Raw genomic sequence first — 21,114 nt, 5'->3', positions numbered from 1 at the left:
ATGCCCGCTACGGGACAGGGAAGTCCGGGTGAGGGTGATCCCCTGCCCTCCATTAATGCTGACTTCGTGAAGGAACATCTTGAGAAGCTGGATACCTTCAAGTCAGCCGGCCCTGACAATCTTCACCCCAGGGTACTCAAGGAGCTGGCGAGCATCATAGCCCAGCCTCTAGCGCGGATCTTTGAAAACTCTTGGCGCTCTGGTGTAGTGCCCGAAGACTGGAAGAAGGCCAGTGTGGTGCCTATCTTCAAGAAAGGGAGGAAAGTGGATCCGGCTAACTATAGGCCCATCAGCCTGACTTCTATCCGGGGGAAGATCTTAGAAAAGTTTATTAAAGAGGCCATCCTTAATGGACTGGCCGACGCCAACATCTTAAGGGATAGCCAGCACGGGTTTGTTGTGGGTAGGTCTTGCTTGACCAATCTCATTTCCTTCTATGACCAGGTGACCTATCACCTGGACAAGGGAGAAGAGATTGATGTCATATATCTTGACTTCAAAAAAGCCTTCGATCTGGTTTCCCATGATCACCTCTTGGAGAAACTGGCCAATTTTCGCCTTGGGTCCTCCACAATCCACTGGCTGGAAAATTGGCTTCGGGGTCAGACCCAGAGGGTAGTAATAGATGGAAGTCACTCATCATGGTGTCTGGTGACCAGTGGGGTCCCCCAAGGCTCTGTCCTTGGACCCATACTGTTCAACATCTTCATTAATGATGTGGACACTGGAGTCAGAAGCGGACTGGCCAAGTTCGCAGATGACACCAAACTTTGGGGCAAAGCATCCACACCAGAAGACAGGCGGGTGATCCAGGCTGACCTGGACAGGCTCAGCAAGTGGGCGGATGAGAATCTGATGGTGTTCAATGCCGATGAATGCAAGGTTCTCTACCTTGGGAAGAAAAACCCGCAGCATCCTTATAGGCTCAGCAGTGCTATGTTGGCTAGCACTATGGAAGAAAGAGACTTGGGGGTCATCATTGACCACAAGACGAACATGAGCCTGCAGTGCGATGCTGCGGCTAGTAAAGTGACCAAAAGGCTGGCTTGCATCCATAGATGCTTCTCAAGCAAATCCCGGGACGTCATTCTCCCCTTGTACTCGGCCTTAGTGAGGCCGCAGCTGGAGTACTGCGTCCAGTTTTGGGCTCCACAATTCAAAAAGAATGTGGAGAAGCTTGAGAGAGTCCAGAGAAGAGCCACGCGCATGATCAGAGGTCAGGGAAGCAGACCCTACGATGACAGGCTGAGAGCCCTGGGGCTCTTTAGCCTGAAAAAGCGCAGGCTCAGGGGTGGTCTGATGGCCACCTACAAGTTTATCGGGGTGACCATCAGTATCTGGGGGAACGTTTGTTCACCAGAGTGCTCCAAGGGATGACGACTAGGTCGAATGGTCATAAACTACTACAAGACCGTTTCAGGCTGGACATAAGGAAGAATTTCTTTACTGTCCGAGGCCCCAAGGTCTTGAACAGCCTGCCACCAGAGGTGGTTCAAGCGCCTACATTGAACACCTTCAAGAGCAAACTGGATGCTTATCTTGCTGGGATCCTATGAACCCAGCTGACTTCCTGCCCTTTGGGCAGGGGGCTGGACTCGATGATCTTCCGAGCTCCCTTCCAGCCTTAATGTCTATGAAATCTATGAACACACACACAGTGTCACCCACCCATGTCACAATTTTTCCTGTCAGCAGCTAAAGGTGCAGGGCCCCAGAACGCAGACTCCCCCTGCACCTGTCTCTTTGAGAGCCAACAGGCTTCGTGGCTGCAGCAGGGCCTAGCAGGCCTGCAGTTTTCACCCCCCTGTGCCCCAAAACAGACAGTCTCACAAGCACCCATGTCACAAGTTTTGCCTGTCAGCAGCCAGACGTGCAGGGCCCAAGAACCCAGAAGCCCCTGCACCTATCTCCTTGAAAGCTGGCAGGCTTTGTGGCCTTGGCAGGGGCTAGCATGCCTGCACTTTTCACCCTGCTGTGCCTTAACACACACAGTGTCACCCATGTCATGAGTTTTGCTTGGCATCTTGAGGTTCAGTTTCCCCCAAACCCCTGCATTTGTCTCCTTGAAACTTGGCAGGCTTTGTTGCCTCAGCAGGGGCTAGCACGCCTGCAGTTTTGTCCCCACTGTGGTTTAACACATACATGTAACATGAGTTTTTTGCTTTCAAGACTTTGAGGTACAATTTCCCTGAAACTCCTGCATCTATCTCCTTGAAACTTTGCAGGCTTCATGCCCTGAGAAGGGGCTACCATTTCAGCAAGTTTCAGCCAAATCAGGCCAGAAGTGACAAAGTCATAGGCTGTTTTGTTCTTCCCCATTATAGCCTATGGGCAAAACATTGAAACAGCGAAACTGTTTCGACAAAATGAAATGGAACAGCGGTTTTGAATTGAAACAAAATTCAAAATGAAATGCTGTTCCATTGAAATGTCAAAACACAAGTTGAAATGGAATGGTGCCATTTTGCACAGCCCTAATATCCAACCTAAACTTCCTTTGCTGCAACCTGAGACCATTGCTCCTTGTTCTGTCCTCTGCCATCACTGAGAACAGTCTAGCTCCATCTTCTTTTGAGCCACTTTTCAGGTAGTTAAAGGCTGTTATCAAATCCTCCCTCAATCTTCTCTTCTGAAGACTAAATAAGCCTAGCTCCCTCAACCTCTCCTCATAAGTCATGTTCCCCAGCCCCCTAACCATATTTGTTGCCGTCTGCTGGACTCTCTCCAACTTGTCCACATCCTTTCTGTATTGGGGGGCTCAAAACTGGACATAGTACTCCAGATGTGGCCTCACTAGTGCAGAATAGAAGGAAATAATTACTTCCCTTCATCTGCAGGCAACACTCCTACTAATGCAGCCCAGTATGCTGTCAGCCTTCTTGGCAACAAGGGCATGTTGTTGGCACATATTCAGCTTTTTGTCAACTGTAACCCCAAGTCCTTTTTTGCAGCTCCCATCCTGTACTGGTGCATGGGATTCTTCCATCCTAAGTGCAGGACTTTGCATTTGTCTTTGCTGAACTTAATGAGATTCCTTTGGCCCAATCCTCCAATTTGTCTATGTCACGCTGAATCCTAGCCCTACCCTACAGCATATCTACTACCCTGCCCAGCTTGGTGTTATCTCCTGAGGATACAATCCATCCCATCTTTCAGAATGTTAATGTAGTTATCAAAGAAAAACCAGCCCCAGGATCAACCCTTGGGGCTCTCCACTTGATACCAGCTATTCTCTTCTGCATTGATAGTGTCTCCCAACTTTGTATAAGGAAATTTCACTGGCACGCTTCTCTTCGTTTATGCCAAATTCATTAACAAAATTATTGAATAAGTTTTTTCACAGGTGTGGTCTTTGAAATAACTCCAGTAATTAGTATCCTACAATCCTATAATGTCATTTTGTGCATAACCCATATTTGTCTCCCCTTTAGCCAATTCCTCTCACACCTTGCAATTCTAGTATTAGCACCCATCTTCTCAGCTTAACTAACAATTTCCACTATAACAGAGTTATGAAATTTTAACTGAAGTCCATATAGATTATCTCTACCAAATGTACATCATCTTAAAAATCAGTTATCAAGAAAGAAAGAAAGAAAGAAAGAAATTAAGTTAGGCTGGCACCTTCTGTTGCCTTTTATACATGTCTTTACACAGTTGCATGTTTTTTAAAATGTGCTTTCCATCGTAAGTTATTCTAAAGCTTTACTAACTACTGAGGCCAAGCTCAAAAGTATGTAGTTTTCCTGACCAAGCACACTTGGGGAATGATTTGTCTCCCACTTAAGAAAAATCTGGACATTGAGGTTTGCAATTACAAAACAGTCATACCTCTGGAATTTCAAGGGGAAATGGGATGCAATATAAAAATACAATCACAAAATTTCCCTGATACTGCATTCTTTCAGTTGCTCAGAACACCCTGTGGGAGAGAACATTTTCTACAATTAATATCAGGTTCACATTTTGGAGGGAGGGGGGAATACCTCATAAATAATTTTTAAAGATTTTCAAAAAATGGAACAGTGACCACTGAACCAGACAGTTACGCTAGATGAAAGTCTCTCTTCATTTTTCAAATAAGTCTATTTTAATTTTAAGAAGAGAAATGGGTTTTCTTTCCTTTGTGCACTAATGTGTTTTGATTAGTGCTTATCTCCATTCATGGAGAGGGATTAGTGCTGCTGGACCACCAGGCAAAGGAGATTATGAAGCAATAGCTGGTGCGTTGCTGTATTGTGTAAGAAAAGGAATAGGAAAATCTTCCCTTTTTATTGGAGCCTCTTTTCTTTATCAGGAGAGATCAAGCCATTAAATCACCAGGGAATCTAGGATGGAAGAAGGTTAAGTTGATGCATGGAGTATTCTTTTTTTTTTTTAAAGGAAAATATGTCTTTGCTTGTTTGTGTTTTTTAAATTGCACCAGAACTTCTCTTTTTATTTCCACTGTGGGGGGGTTTCCATTGACTACTACTGACTGTCAGAATGAACCTTTGCAATAAATATTTGTATCCCACATTTTGGTAAATACTTTCTCATTTTTCATCAGAGATTGAACCAGGAGGTCACCAAACAATTCTTAGAAAGGCAGTAACTGTTCTTCATTTATTTATTTTAAAAATAATGGGTAATGGTGTTTTCTTACATACACTTGAAATATGAATGCTGAATGATTGATATGTGTCTTGTCTTAGAAGTATCTTGGACAGCAAATAGTAATTTTTATTAATTAAATGAATGCATATTACCTCTTTAAAATATTTTAAGACATTTTATTTAAATTCAACTTCATTGGCAGCTGGCTGTTTGCATTTTAGGAGAATAATTCTGATTACAGCAAACTGATGCAGTTAAAATAAACTGTGATAAGATTTTATGCTTGTGAGATTAAGTGGCCCATTTACAATTGAGCCAAATTGATAGAGGCCTCCTGAGCACAGCTTTTTGTAAAGTAAATGTCATATTTTCTTGCACTCAACATACCCATAACATTTAATATGCGCTTGTTTTTTGAAAACCACGAAGAAAAAAAAATCTTTCATTGTAGTAAGCAAGCAGCAGCTGGAGAGCCAGACCTGAGGGTTGTTTTTCTTCCTGTGGATCTTTGCAGATTTTCCTTTTAGTTTCATCCAGTAAATAGCATAACCTGCTCTTATCATATTTCTCACATATATTGCACACTTCAATTTCTAGGAGCTGGTTTTGGGGAAAAGGTGCATTTTTATATAAGAACATATTGCATTGTTCTTCATAAAAAGATTTATGAAATTTTCATTCATTTAAAGTTTAAACTGATGGAGTGCAAGCTAGAAATTAACTGAGTAAATTACATAATATAATTGTTCAAGCACAGCATAAATGAATGATCCAGACAATGTCCATTTAACTTCAAAGACTTTTAAGTTGTCTTTTAAGACATTTAAGTACAATGAAGAACTTTGGCTATGTTTCATATAAATGTTTTCATATGGCTAGACACACTGTGAAACTCAGGCATCATGCCGATCTACATTGCCATGTATTGATGGATTGAAGCAGTTGAAGCAGTCCTTTTAATTTATAGTTTCAACCAACCAACCAACCAACCAACCAACCAACCAACCAACCAACCAACCAAAAGGAGGTAAAAACATACTGAAGCTATACATAATACATATTTTACCGTCTCTAAAATACCAACACTTAGAAAATCTCTCTAATCATCATCATTTCATTGTGGTAACAATAGTTCTCCTTTGAGTGATTTTAGATGATTTTTTTCATAGGCACATTTTTACATATAATACAGCCCATGCACTTCAGACTTTTTGCCTTAGCAGTAACAATAGGGCATGTTGTAGCTCTACCTCTCCTTGTGCCCTGTGCTGAGGACACAGGGCTACGTATTTCCTTCTACTCAGTTCCCTTCAAATGAAATCATCTTGCAATGGAATGCTCTGTTGATTTGTGATTGGAAGCCTATAACTTGAACTCCAGCTGAAGTCCAGTTCCATACTTTTTTAAAGAAAAGAATAACTTTATTTAGTTCTCATCTGTTAAGGATTGTGTCCTTTTATCTGCAATATGCAGTGTTGCTATCTTGGATATCTTCCTTTTTTTTCTTTTAATATCCCCACCTTTCTTTCCTCCTTGGTGAGACATTAGAAGTCTAGGGCGGTTGTCATGTCTTCATCCAAACACCATGGGTAACTAACTGCCTATACACATGCAGCGAGGCTGCTCTGCCCTGCTATAATTACAGTGCATCAGAGCAGGCTTGATTAATTGAGTATGCTGGAGCGTGGTAATTACTGCATTCCAGCAGACTCCAGAGTTATGTGTATCAGTGTTCCCACTCTGAAGTGTGGTGGTGGGGCACTTCAACTAAAGCTCATTGAATGAGCTTTAGTTGAAGTGCCCCTGCTGCCGTTTTTCAGCAAGGAGGCGCTGATACACTTGATGCTCTGAGTATTTTAATTAGAGCGGTTCTCAGAACCATTTCTTATGTTTGCTTTTGTTTTTATAATAAATACTTTTATCATCTTTTATAACTTACTATTTTCAATGGTAAGTGTGATTTCATAGCATTTGACCGTACAGGAAGGCCTCTTTCAAGGAAGCGGGGGGATCCATCATTTCTGAACACATGACTGGACAAGGGTGCAATTCTTCTAGCTGGCAAATATTCCCTCTGCTAAGACCCAGCAAGATCTAGGTGATACAGATAAAGCTGAAGCATCATTGGTTAGGGAGGTGACAGGAACATCTGTCTGTCCTCAGTGGTCAAGCAGCCAAGCAGCAGACAGCAGAGAAGGGTTTGGGAATAAAGGGCACCCCTGAAGGGTTAAGTACACCCCAGGAGTACTTCTCAAAGATGCACCTGATTACATCTGGGGTCAGGGTGCATCACACATGTATTCCCAGGAAATATTCCATATTCAGACTTCATTTACATTCTGGATCAGAAAATAGCATGTTACCACATTGTGACTTGGGCAATTCCATGGAATCTGCTTCTCATCAAAGGAATCAAACCACACTGGTGCTGAGTATTCTCAAGTACCCGTTCCTCAGCTAGCCACAAGGACTTTGCTCTGCTTTATCTTTTGATGCGCCACAGCATTAACATCAGTTCCAAAGGGAGATTCCTGTTCTAATGTTTCAAGAAGAGGCCTGCTTCACCTTGACATCACTTACTACATTCTGTAATTTTGTGGGCCTCTGAGGAAGCCACTGAAACTTGTAGAAGTATTGAGACTTCATAGCCCAGCTGAATGTCATAGAAATTCTGGTACTCATGATCCAGTTTCATCATCCAACTATATTAGTTGCCTTCAGTTGACTCTAAAGAAAGCCTGTGATAAAAACCACGGTATCTCTCAGACTGTCTATGTGGAGGTCTATCCTGCTGGTTCTTGAACTGACTTCAATTTAGATGTTGTGATCTCTGGTCCTTGCTTCCCCGACATTGGATGAGTTGCAGTTTCAGAAACTATCTCTACCATGTAATTTGATATCAGTTTGACTTTGATTAGCTTCTGTTTGTTGCAGCACTGAGTGACTTCAGGCTGACTTCAGAACTGATAAGAGAACCAGAGCAGTAAACCTACTGGTTAAGGGTCTACTGATTTCTGACGTCTTCCCATGGTTAGAATAATAGAATGTTAGAAAACTAGGGTTGCAAGGGACCGCAGGAGGTCATCTAGCCTAACCCTCTCCTCAAAGCTGGACCATCCCCAACTAGATCATCTCATCCAATGTTTTGTCTAGCCGGGTCTTAGAAACCTCGAAGGATGGAGATTTCACAACCTCTATGGGTAACCTGTTCCAGTGCTCTAATACCTTCCTCATGAGAAAGTTTTTCCTAACATCTAACTTAAACTCCCCTGGGTGCAACTTAAGACCATTGCTCCTTGTTTGTCATCTGCCACTGTTAGCATCACTGTCTACCAGATAGTGCTTAATCATTAAAGAACAATTAACCCTTCAATAAAACATGAAATATGAATGAATACAACTCTGTGTCCTAAAATCAAAGTTTCACTTAAATGCAAACAATGCAGTGTTCTAAAATTAAAGTCTAACTTTATTAATACAACAAATATTATCTTAGCAGTTTCTATATTCAGAGAGAGAAAAACATTCAATACAAGAATTTCACCCAATCCCAGATGTTACTTTGCTCAATAGAAAAAATGGGGACCACATTGTAAATGGGGACCACATTGGCTCTTTTCCAATCCTCTGGTAGCTGGCCAGTGCCCCACAAGTGCTCATAGAACCATGCCAGGGGCTCCGCTATGACCCCCGCCAATTCCCTCAGCACCCTCGAGTGAAGAGCATCTGGACCTACTGATTTAAACATGTCCAGCCCTTCCAAAAGTTCCCTAACTAGGTCATCCCTAACCCTAGGCATGGCGGTGCCTCCCCTGGGTCCATCCACAATTCTAGTGGGGGAGATGTCCCGGTCCCTGTTCAGCAATATGGAAGCAAAGAATTCATTAAAGAGGTCAGCTTTTTCATTAGCTGCAATCCCCAGATTGTCAAGCCTATCCTGTAGGGGCCCCACATTACTCAGTGATTTCTTCTTTCTTCCTATGTATTTGAAAAAGGACTTTTTATTATCCTTAATTCTGGTCATTAGCCCTAGCTCCATCTCTGCCTTGGCCTTCCTAACAGCCGCCCTGCAGTCCTGAGCAATGGAGGTGTAATCCTCCTTGGTGATAGCCCCTTGCTTCCACTGTTTGTACGCCTCCTTTTTTGCCCTCAGGCATCCCTGAATGCCTTTGCCAAGCCATGGGGGCTTCTTAGCAGTCCTGCCCCCCCTTGGTGCACATTGGAACTGACTCCCTTTGAGCTTGGAGGATTGTCTCCTTGAGGAACAACCACCTGTCTTGGACTCCCATCTCACTGAAGCTCTGAGACCCCAATGCCTTTCCTACTAACCTTCTTAGCTTACAGAAGTCAGCCTTCCTGCAGTTGAGGACCTCTGCCTTGCTGCTTGCTTTCGCCACCCAGTGCTGGATAGTAAATTCCAGCAGGCAATGATCACTGTCGCCAAGGTGGTCAAGTACCCACAGACACCTCACCAGGTCATTGCCTGTGGCAAGGACCAAGTCCAGCAGGGCATTTCCCCTGGTGGGAATATGCACCTCCTGGGTTAGGTGGAGGTCCTGTATCCCAGCTAGGAACCTACATGAGTGGTCGGACCTGGCTGACTGTTCCTCCCAGCAGATGTCTGGGTAGTTTAGGTCACCCGTGACAACCACACCCCTTGACTTTACTGCCTCTGTGAGCTGACCTGAGAATTCCAGGTCTAGCTCGTCCCCCTGGTGAGGCGATCTATAGTAGACACCCACTATCAAGTCCCTTTCCCCACGCCCCCCTTGCAGTCTTACCCAGAGCGCCTCATTTTGCCCCTCCTCTGACCCCATCCTGATCATTGAGGACGTGAATTGCTCTTTGACGTATAGCACTACACCCCCCCCCGCCCCTTTTCCCTGCTTTGTCTCACCTGTATAGCCTGTACAGATTGGTGTCATCTACAAACTTGCTGAGGGTAGAATCCATCCCATCTTCCCAATCATTAATTAAGATATTGAACAGAACAGGCCCCAGGACTGACCCCTGGGGCACTCCACTTGATACTGGCTGTCAGCTAGACATTGAGCCATTGATTACTACTTGTTAAGCCCAACAATCCAGCCAGCTTTTCTATCTACCTTAGAGTCCATTCATCCAACCGAGACTTCCTCAGCCTGCTTGGAAAAATGCTGTGTGAAATGGTATCAGAAGCCTTAATAAGGTCAAGGTATATTATAACCACTGCTTACTTACATCCACAGAGCTAGTTATCATCACAGAAGGCAATCAGGTTGGTTAGGCATGACTTGCCCTTGGTAAATCCATGCATACTGTTCCTAATCACCTTCTTCTCCAAGTGCTTAAGAAATGGATTCTTTGAGGACCTTCTGCATGATTTTTCTAGGGACTTAGGTGAGGACAACTGGTCTGTTGTTCCCTGGATCCTCCTTCTTCCCTTTCTTAAACATGGCACTCAGGTACTCTATTTGCCTTTTTCCAATTGTCCAGGATCTCCCGCAATTGCCATGAGTTTTCAAAGATAATGGCCAGTGGCTCTGCAATCACATCAGCAAACTCCCTTAGCACCCTCAGGTGCATTGCATTTGGCTCCATGGACTTGTACACATCCATCTTTTCTAAATAGTCCCTAACCTGTTCTTTCACTGCTAAGGGCTACACATTTTCCCTAAACTATGTTATGCAGTGCAGTAGTCTGGGAGCTGACCTTGCCTTAAAGACCGAGGTAAAAAGGGCATTAAGTACTTCAGTCTTTCTTGCTCATCTGGCACTAGGTTGCCTCCCCCATTCAGGCAGGGACCCACACTTTCCTTGGCCTTTCTCTTGTTGCTAACATACTTGTAGAAGCCCTTCTTGCTACCCTTCATGTTCCTTTCCAGCTGCAACTCCAGTTGTGCTTTGGCCTTCTTGACTTGATCCCTGCATGCCCAATCAATATTCTTATAAACTTCCCAAGCTGTTTCCCAACCTCCCACTTCTTGTAAGCTTTCTTTTTGTGTTTAAGCTCACCAAAGAGTTCTCTGCTAAGCCAAGCTGGTCGCTTGCCACATTTGATATTCTTCCTGCACATCAGGATGGTTTGTTCCTGTGCCTTCAGTAAGGTTTCTTTAAAATACAACCACCTATCCTGGATTTCTTTCCTTCTTAAACTAGCCTCCCAGGCCATCCTGATCATCAGTTCCCTGAGGGAGTCATAGTCTGCTTTTCTGAACTCCAGGGTCCATACTCTGCTGCTCTCCTTTCTTCCTTTTGTCAGGATCCTGAACTCAATCATTTTGTGGTCGCTGATGCCCAACTTACTGTCCACTTCTACATCCCACACCAATTCTTCCCTGTATGCCATTAGTCTTCTTTGCAACAAGGGCACACTGTTGGCTCATCGTCAGGTTATCATCCACTTCAACCCCTAGGTCCTTTTCCACAGAAGTGCTGCTTATCTAGTCAGTCCCCATTCTGTACTGGTGCCTGGGATTGTTCCATCTTAAGTGCAGGACTTTGCACTTGTCCTTATTGAACTTCACGTAATAGCCAATTGAGGTTGTAGCATCAGACATCCCCTTGGATCCAGATCTCATCAAACCACTTATGCAGCTGTTATCTTATTGAACACTTTATCTAGTTCTGACTCTGAACATGATCCATGAACCTGTACAATGTCTTCACAGTCCCCCTGGATTCTAACACAGTGGATACAAAGCCCATAGCCAGCTTTCCATGGTGGCAGTGGGGCCCTTGGCTTTTCCCTGTTGTTGGGGATAGGATAGAATAGCTCCCAGCTACTGCTCCATGATTGTGAGGCTGAGAGATCCTTATCTGGTTGTCTCTGCCCAGGCTCTGGTGGCAGAGCCTACCCTGGCAGCAGGCAGCTTCCAGGGACAGGGAGCAATCTCCCGTGCCTTGCTGCCTGGCTGACTGGGAGCACATTTGCCAGTTCCAACTGGCCAGTCCCAACCCAGTGCCCCTCACTCCAGACCCACTGCCCCCACCCCCCCAGACCCCCAGTGTGTGGGGTAGGGGGTTCCCGAGCAGACCCTTGTAGGCTGGAGCTTTGCCAGCCTGCAAGGGAAAATCCACAGTTTCCCACATTTTTCTCTTTTAAGGGAGAATCCATTTTTAAAGTTTGATCCATTTTTAAAGTTTGCTTGCGACCTTTTCATAGATTCTTGCAACCCACTTTTATGTCGCAACCCATAGGTTGAGAAACACTGCTGTAGACTAAAGGCCCTTAATGTCAGATCTCTCTTCAAAGGTAATGCAAGCCTTTAAAAAATCATGTTACTTGTTACTGTACTAACTTAACTTCAGTAGAATATCTTAGTGATGTCCACTTGAACTTTCTTTTTGTGCAGCTATAACTCTCTTAAAAGCTATAAAGAAAATTAGAATGATAACTGAACTTGACACTGTTTCCTTAATTTCCTAGGCCATGGGAAGTGCGACTGTGGGAAGTGCAAATGTGATGAAGGCTGGTATGGTGAAGCTTGTCAGTACCCAACTACATGCAACGTTACAAGGAAGAAAAGCAATGAAATGTGCAAGAATTCTCAAGATATCATCTGCTCTAATGCAGGTAAATGATTTGTTTTTGGTTGGATTAAGAAGTTCTCCCTGTATTAACTTGTAGATCACCATGATATTTCACATGTTTTAATTAAAACTCTGCAGAATACAGTTTATGGGAGTGTAAAGAAAATGTATTTATAAAGAAATACTAAATTTTTTCTGAAAGTCTATTCCTGAGCATATTGTGTGTGTAATGAAATTCAGACAATGCAGTGAAAAATAAGTCAGCAGGCTGAATCTTTCTTTTGAAATTGACATGGATTCCAGCTGTTCTGAATGCTTTCTTCCTCCAGAAAATTCAGTGAAAAGAATGTAAAGATATGCACATGATATGCAGTGCTGGATTAAACTTTTTAAAAAGGATTTATATGAAAAGATTTTATGAATTTTAAATTACCTCTAGAGAGTACTCAAAATGCTTGCTTTAGTGCTCTGGCTTATCTATAGCTATTTGAGACTGATGAAGACTCCAGCTGTGCCAGATGTTTTACTCTTCAAAAGGATATGGTAGCAATATTAACATTGAGAGGGGCTTGGATTTTTGTTGTTATTGTTTTGATAAGATGCAGAGGAGTCATTTGCAAATGTTCCTTTAGGAAATGTATACAGAAGCTTTTACAATCATGATTCAAATTTGCTATCACAAAATGTTTGCCTTATTTTAGTTGGGTACCTCTATCCCAGAACCTTGACATTCTGATTCCCTACAGCACACTTCTCCCCCTTCATTCAGTTTTGCATTTTATGCTAACCTCAGTGGGAATTACCCAAGTGTAACAACAATGGAGGAAAGTGTATCTGTCTTTTTTTGAAGATCCATTGCATAACTTAGAAAAGTTATTAGACCTCTATACAACAAGGATCTAAGACCAAATTCTGTTACTTTTTCCAAAAAGTGGTAGCAATCTGGCAGCAGGAGGTGTTACTGAATCCACGTTTCTGGTAACACACTCACAGAAGTTTAGGGCTGGAAGGGACCTTGTGAGATCAGCAGGTCCAGCCCCCCTGCTCTGGGCAGGAAAGACAGCCGGGGTCAAATAATGCCAGCACAGTGTGTGTCCAGTCTCCTTTTGAATATCTCCAGGGTAGGTAACTGCACCACCCCCGATGGGAGTCTATTCCAGAGTCTGGTCACATGGACCATGAAAAGTTATTCCTCCTATTCAGTCTGAAACCGTGTTCTAGGACTTTATAACCATTGCTATCAAATCCCCCCAAAGTCTTCTTTTCTAGGTTGACCAGTCTCATATCTGTCAGGCTTTCCTTGTATGGCTTGCTCTTCAGGGCAATGTACCGATGTCATTGGTACTTTAATTATACTTGGGCTCGTATATGTCCATAGTAGTATAGTTCTTATGGAATATTTGTGTTTCTTATTTTTGGCATCCTCACACACAAATAACAAACGTACAGATTTTAGGCAGGAACAGATCTTTCTGACATTATCTAGGATCTGCAGTGAATCTGTACTTCTTGTTAGCTGGAATTTAAGTCTTTATACATTGTTTTTAAAGTATAAAGATCTGGCTTTCAACTCAAATCACACTTGGTGTTGATCAGCAGAACTTGAATTTTTTAAAGGGCTCAAAGGGTCATCATTATGATCTCTTTCCTTCTGAATTTTCTGCTTTCATTTTTTGGCTGGAAATAACCTAGGTCTGTTGATCAATAGGGATTAACTAGGGATAAGCCCAACTAGATGAACAAGCATTTGGAGTAGCTAGGATAGGAGAAGAGTCTGGAGTATTTCTGAGGCTTGGGACAGGGATATTTTAGTTTTATAGTCTTATTTCATTGTCAAGCTATATTGTGTCAAGTGAAATTGGCTACTGGACTACAGCCATTGTTTTGTTCATGGTGGGACAATATATTTGAATTAGTAATATAGGACTGGCAGGGATCTTGTAGGTTATTAAGTCCATTCCCTCTGCTGTTGCAGGGAACCATGCTGCAAAATCTTTCTCATTAATTGATCAAGCTCTGTCTAAACATTAGCAATGCTTTTGTCCCACTACTGCTAATTATTTATTAGCATACCAGGTGACTGTAACTGAAGTACATGTACAAACATTCAATGATTTAAGTACTTTTATAGATAGACATAACGTCTTTCATTCGGAGAATTTACCTTTCCTGCTTCTCTCTCAGATGCTGGGGTTAATATTTGAAGTGGAAATACATGTTTCTTTTTTCATAAAGAGTCTTAGAATAATAAGACTCTAGCTGGCCATGTAGATACACCAGAGTTAGTTTGCACACGTGCGACTGTATATACCTGTATATACCTCTTGGCTCAGCAGGCCAGGTGAGTGACAAGGGCTGGTCTGTGGGGTGGATTGACCCTTGCATGCCAGAATCAGGCTCTGTGGTTCCCCGCCCCACACACTGGGATTGAGTCCTGCTGACCTGGTGCCTTCCTCTCCTGTCCCTCCCCCCAACAATGATTGAGTACTGGGGGGCTGTTCCTGCCCCCTTCTGTCTCCACACTCCAGGATAGGGCCTTGGGGGCCCAGCAATGACCTGTCCTTTGCCTATGCACAGGGATTGGGCCCTGGGGGTGGGGTGACATCAGCCCCCCGAGTTCCCCCACACTAAGATTGGGCTCTGGGATCTGGTGCTACCTCTGCCTGGCCCTGCACTCTGGAATTGGGTACCTGATCCAGATCCAGCACACAGATCCTAGGGCTCCCCATGGGTCCAGAGTTTTGGCAGTTGGGGAGCAGTGACCCATGGGGTTGTGGGCCATATTTGGCTCACAGGCTGGGGGTTGATCAACCCTGGTATATAAGTTTCACTAAATACATTATCTCCTTTTCTACTTGTAAGTTGCTAATGGACAAATTGCAAGGCTTTTGAAACTGTTGTTATTCAATTTATTGAGCCAAGTAATTTCAGTAAATAATTCCAGGTCTATAACTTAATTGTAATTAAGTTCTTGTACAGGCTTTGAAATTCAAGGTGTTTAGATTGGAGATGTTTGTTGCATGTTGCATGTGTGTTTCCACTGTCTGTAAATAATTTCAACTCTGATAGTAAAAAAAATTTCTGCAAGTATCATCTAATATCCACTTAAATCTGCTACGTTGGATATTTTTTTCCCATTCTGAAAGTCATACTCTGAAATTTTATTGTAAAGTGAACACACAAGGGGAATGAACACAATTGAAGGAAATGCCTATATAACCTCTGAATGAATATATACATATGTTGTTAAACAAGCAATTACTCTAATTAGCACACAGTAACATTAAAAGGGAAGTGGGTGAGCTGCTCTTGCCAACCTATGTCAACAGCCCAACTCTACCCAGCGGTCAATAACAATTAATTAGTAATAAAACAAGTGACACAAAAAAAAGGGGTAGGCAACAATTCTATTGTACAACAGCAAGAAAGACAATTAATTAACAAATCAGGTACAATAGACACAACAATAACCCAATATTACCCTGCTCCACGAACAACAAAACATGGAGCAGAAGGAACATGAGAACTCCCATCAATGGTGCTAGAGAGCAACTTTCTTTCTCTCATACACCACTGCTGACAGGCACGCAACTCTCTCTCAGCACACACTCAAGGGATATTGGCCTCCCAGGCCCTCATCTGAGATACCACACACACAGAGGGGATTGACCACCCCAGTCTGCACCCACTCTGACACACACAAGGTTCAGACTTACTCAGCCACTCAAGTCTCATTCAAATCCACCACTCAGAAGAGCTATTGACCACCCCAGTCCTCACTCATCCTGTCCCATACACCTCTCCTCAAGTACGATCTCCTCTCATCTATTTTTCATTCAATATTCTTCACCAATCAGCACTCACCTCACCTCACAAGGTGATTGCAACATTTCTCATGCCATCTCAGCTGTTGCTGGTCGTATGCATCCCTATGTAGGTCATCTCTTAACATGAGGTGAAAGGTTCACCTCATAACTTTACTATGCCCAGGGGAAACTGTGGTTTCTAGCTCAACAATGTAATTACATTTATTGTGATAGAATGTGTAGGGACATACAATTTCCCATACTAAATTTAACAATTCCTGCCCAACAGCTTACAATTTAAATAGAAGAGATAGGCTGACAGTATGGCAAAGGGCTAAAACAAAGGGCTTTAAAGAAACCTTACTGAGACTGCAGAAACAAATCATCCTGATGTGCAGAAAGATTAGCAAGTATGGCAGAAGACCAGCTTGGCTTAGCAGGGAATTCTTGCAGCAGTGTCAACGGCAGGGGGGTGGTGGTGAGCGGTGAACAGGGATCACCTGCAGACGCCAACATTGGTGTCAGTGGTGGGTGGGGGTGTGTGGCAAGCATGGCAACCACCCACAGAACCTGGCAATGGCCAACAATCTCAGGGGGTGCATGTGCCCCACCAAACCCCCTGTATGCATCACCTATGCTAGTGACAGAGGATGCAGAAAAGGCTGAAGTACTCAATGCCTTTTCTACCTCAGTCTTCACAGGCAAGGTTAGTTCCCAAATTACTGCACCTGGCAGCAGAATTTGGGGGGGAGGTGAGCAGCCAATTGTGGCAAAAGAAAAGGTTAGGGACTATTTAGTAAAACTGGACATGTACAAGTCCATGAGGCTGCATGGGATATACCTGAGGATGCTGAAGGAGTTGGCTGGTGCGGTTGCAGAGCCAGTGGTGATCATGTTTGAAAACTCATGGCAATTGGGAGATGTCCTGGATCATTGGAAAAGGGCAAATATAGTAGCCATATTTAAGAAAGGGAAAAAGGAGGATGCAGGCAACTACAGACCAATCAGCCTTACCTCAGTCGCTGGAAAAATCATGCAGCAAGTCCTCAAGGAATCCATTTCTAAGTACTTCGAGGAGATGAAGGTGATTAGGAACAGTCAGCATGGATTCACCAAAGGCAATTCATGCTTCACCAGCCTGAATGCCTTCTGTGATGAGATGACTAGCTCTGCGGATGCAGGGAGACCAGTAGATGTGGTATATCTTGACTTTATCAAGGCTTTTGATACAGTTTCTCACAACATTCTCGCAGGCAAGGTAAAGAAGTATGGGTTAGATGAATGGACTGTAAATTGGATAGAAAACTGGCTGAATCACTGGGCTCAGAAGGTAGTAGTCAATGGCTTGATGTCTAGTTGGCAGCCAGTATCAAGTGGAGTGACCCAGGGGTCAGCTCTGGGGCCAGTTTTGTTCAGTATCTTCATCAATGACCTGGAAGATGACATAGAGCATAGTTTCTCAACCTGTGGCACGCATAGCCCTTGGGGTACGCAAGACACAGGCAGGGGGTATGCAGGTACCCCAACACTCTCTCTCTCCCTCTCCCTCTTTTCCTCTCTGTCTCTCGCTCCTTCCTCCTCTCAAAACTATGGCAAAAAATTTGGTGTGCCACGCACTGTGTGGCACTTTAAATTCCCTAGTAATAATTTGGCGTGCCATGTTTTGTGCAGCACTGGGTTTAGCCCTCCTAGCTTTGGCCAACATCACCTCTAGCCCTGGTACATACTTGAGTTGTGCACCCCTGGTATAAAAGGTGGCAATCCTACCCACACCAGATCATATCACGGCCTTATACACATAGCCCTTCTTCCAATATATGGCACACATTAGTCCGTAAATGTAAAATCCCCTGGAAAATTGAGTGTTGGGAAACTTATTAAAATTTTCAGAAGTTAGGAGTTACTTGTTACTTAAAAGGTTGAAAAACACTGGCATAGAGTGCACCCTCAGCAAGTCTGCAGATGACACCAAGCTGGTGGGGAGTAGCTGAAGGGTAACATTAGTATTCAGAGAGACCTAGACAAAGTGGAAGATTGGATCAAAAGAAATCTCATGAGGTTCAATAAGGACAAGTGCAAAGTCTTTCACTTAGCACAGAATAATCCCATGTACTGGTACAGCCTGGAACTGACTGGCTGGGAAGCAGATCTGCAGAAAAGGACCTGGGGGTTAAAGTGGACAGTAAGCTGAATATGAGCCAACAGTGTGCCCTTGTTGCCAAGAAGGCTAATGGCATACTGGGTTGCACTGGCATGAGTGTTGCAAGCAGAACAAGGGAAGTGATTATTCCCCTCTATTCAGCACTGGTGAGGCCACATCTGGAGTACTGTGTCCAGTTTTGGGCCCTACACTACAGAAAAGATGTGGACAAATTGGAAAGAGTCCAGTGGAGGGCAGGGAGTTGGGGCACATGACTTCTGAGGAGAGACTGAGGAAACTGGGTTTATTTAGTTTGGGGAAGACAAGACTGAGAGGGGATTTAATAGCAGCCCTCAATTACCTGAAGGGTGATTCCACAGAGGATGGAGCTAGACTGTTTTCAGTAGTGGCAGTTAACAGAACAAGGAGCAGTAGTCTCACATTGCAACAAGGGAACTTGAGGTTAGATATTTGGAAAAGCTTTCCACATGCGGGGGGCTGGACCCGATGATCTTGTAAGGTCCCTTCCAGCCCCCAACATTTATGAAACTAGAAGTGTAGTAAAACATGGGAAGAGGTTACCCAGAGAGGTTGTGGACTTTCCATCCTTGGAGGTTTTTAAGAGCCAGCTAGACAAAGCCTTGGCTGGAATGATCTGGTTGGGGATGGTCCTGCTTTGAGCAGGGGGTTGGACTAGATGACCTCCTGGGTTTCCTCCAAACCCTTATTTTCTATGATTCTATATGAATAAAATCATTAGTGTGATGACTGGGAAATGTGTTCATTCCATGCCATTCTTGGTTTTGTTGTTTAAACCCTTTCAGATAATGTTTTGTATTATTTGTCAAGCTATATTGATATATTATAGAAATAATATGCACTGAACTAAATTTCTCCACTTACAGTGGAACCATACCTCCTTCTGAGACAACTTCCACAAACAGGGAAAATATAAGGCTCTAGAAACCTGCATGTTGAAGGGAGCAGAGTTCAGGTATATCAAGTTGTTAAATTGGATGTAGCTATCTGTTCTTCAAACATATTTGCTAATCCAGAGTTTGGAGATAGTATATATCTGAAGGGAAAAATAAGCCCTTATACAGGTGGCAAACAATTCCTGAAAGCTGTATTAAAACACAACTTCCCTCTTAGCCAAAGAAATGTAGAAAAGTAATTAGTCAAATTTAGCCTTTTCCTTTCACTAGGATTAAGAAATATCTCCCAAAGTTATATTTGTATTTGTGGATTCCATAATATCTCTGGAGCATCTGGGTGTAGACAGGGATATTGAATAGTCTATCATCTATAGAGGATGGAGATAGACCAAGGATATTGGTTTTGAATTTTACATGGATCTAGGGATTTCTTTCTTTCTTTTTTTTATTACTTTTTTATGGTTCTTCATTGGGTTTTTTGGATGAATCACTTAAATGCTATTATTAAAACTTTAGATAGACTGGCTTTTCTTTTCTGACTGAATTAGCTTGAGGTTTCAACTTATCAGAACAGAAGTGATGGAGCATCAAAAAGCAAAAAGAACACTATTTTGTTGGTTTGTTTTCTATAAGCCGTGATTATATATGGTGTTGTTTTAAATATTTACAGGCACATGTCAGTGTGGCAGATGTAAGTGTGAAAACTCTGAAGGGAATGGTCTAATCTATGGTAAATTTTGTGAATGTGATGACAGAGAATGCATAGATGATGAGACCGAAGAGATCTGTACAGGTAAGTACACTAGTAAAGAAGTGTAGTAAGTATACTCGTAAATTGTTCTGAAATATGTAGTACACCAGTACAATGGCTTTTGTATAAATTTTATTATTTGGAATTATAAAACTGACTTCTTTGTATTCATGCATTGGAAAACAAAGAGATAAACCAGCAAATAGCTGCTTGTGGTAAGTGGAAATGTCATATCAGCATAAAGGTTGAACATAAGCCTGGAGAAGAGCAGTCCTGAGGCATTTTCCTTTCCCAGAAGAGATGCAGTAACCAAGAAGCAGAGCACTCCAGGCAGTGAAGCATATCTAAATGTGCATATGTGTGCATACTGGGAGAAAAAGAAAGAGACCAAGGGCCTGGAGAGATGACATGTTCTTACTGTAGTAATCAGCATTGTATAAAGGAAAAGATAGATGACAAGCTCCTAAACAATGGCAATGTTTGAAAAATTGCCACTGAAAGGATTAGAGCTAAAACACTACTAGTGCAAGTTACACTGGTCTTGATTTAGTCTGTCTGCAGCAGCTATTTGGTACAAATTAAATGGCTATTATCTGCCACCCAACTCCTAAGATGTGCATTACCTGATGTAGCTATCTTGGGGTAACTCTATGGTGCAGTGTCCAGAAAGCCTGAGGCACAAGTGATCCAAGTTACTCAGTTTACTCAAATGCCCCAGGTTAGATGTGTAGCTAACAGAAGCATGTTTGCCCTTTGGTGGTGAAGGGGGTGGGTGGGGCTCCTGAACAGCCATGCAGGGAGCCCAAGGCCTCCACGAGTGGGTGCAACCCCAGAGTGCAGGACCTGGCTGCCAGGTACAGTCAAGCATATCTTTCCTGTGTGGGCTGTGCCGTCTCAGCTCTGCGAGAGCCCAGGGGTGGGGCTGGCTGGGCACTTGGCTGGAGCAGCTGAGCACAGGCTGGCTGCTAGTGCACTTCCCTGCCAGGGAGAAGTTAGCAGGGAACCAGAAATGTGCCAGGATGCCAGAAGACAGTGATCTAACTTGAGTCAGTAGGGGATCTGGTATAGAAGTTTGATAGAACGGTCTAACCTAAATGGATTAAGCCTGATACCACACTGATTCAGGTCTATCTTAGATTAGGGCACACCATTTTTTAACCAGTTTATGTGTGCTGAATTTATGTTTTATTACTGGTATAGACCAGTTTCAGATCACCTATTCTGGTATAAGTGTAACGTCTGTACCTAATCTATATGTCCAGTCCTGATCCTGGTGTAATTTACATCACTACACAAAACTGCTGTTAATTACATGAAAGGTGATGATCTCTTTAGGGTTAAAGGGGGAAATTCAAAAAAGAAAAGTAGGAAACA

At 43.2% G+C, this 21,114-nt stretch overlaps 1 protein-coding gene across 2 annotated transcripts in view; it reads left to right on the top strand.

Moving 5' to 3' along the window:
* ITGBL1 (integrin subunit beta like 1) overlaps nucleotides 1-21,114 on the top strand; it is a 308,943-nt gene that overhangs the window by 147,405 nt on the left and 140,424 nt on the right. For both annotated transcript variants that reach the window (XM_006264391.4, XM_059721100.1), the window contains 2 exons: nucleotides 12,005-12,151; nucleotides 19,660-19,782. In XM_006264391.4, coding sequence (XP_006264453.2) covers nucleotides 12,005-12,151; nucleotides 19,660-19,782 — 270 coding nt within the window. The remainder of the gene's footprint in view (nucleotides 1-12,004; nucleotides 12,152-19,659; nucleotides 19,783-21,114) is intronic.

The sequence above is a fragment of the Alligator mississippiensis genome, chromosome 1 (genome assembly GCF_030867095.1).
Source record: "Alligator mississippiensis isolate rAllMis1 chromosome 1, rAllMis1, whole genome shotgun sequence".
Taxonomy (NCBI): domain Eukaryota; kingdom Metazoa; phylum Chordata; order Crocodylia; family Alligatoridae; genus Alligator; species Alligator mississippiensis.
The sequence above is the reverse complement of the archived record's forward strand: the minus strand, read 5'-3'. Positions and strand labels throughout refer to the sequence as shown.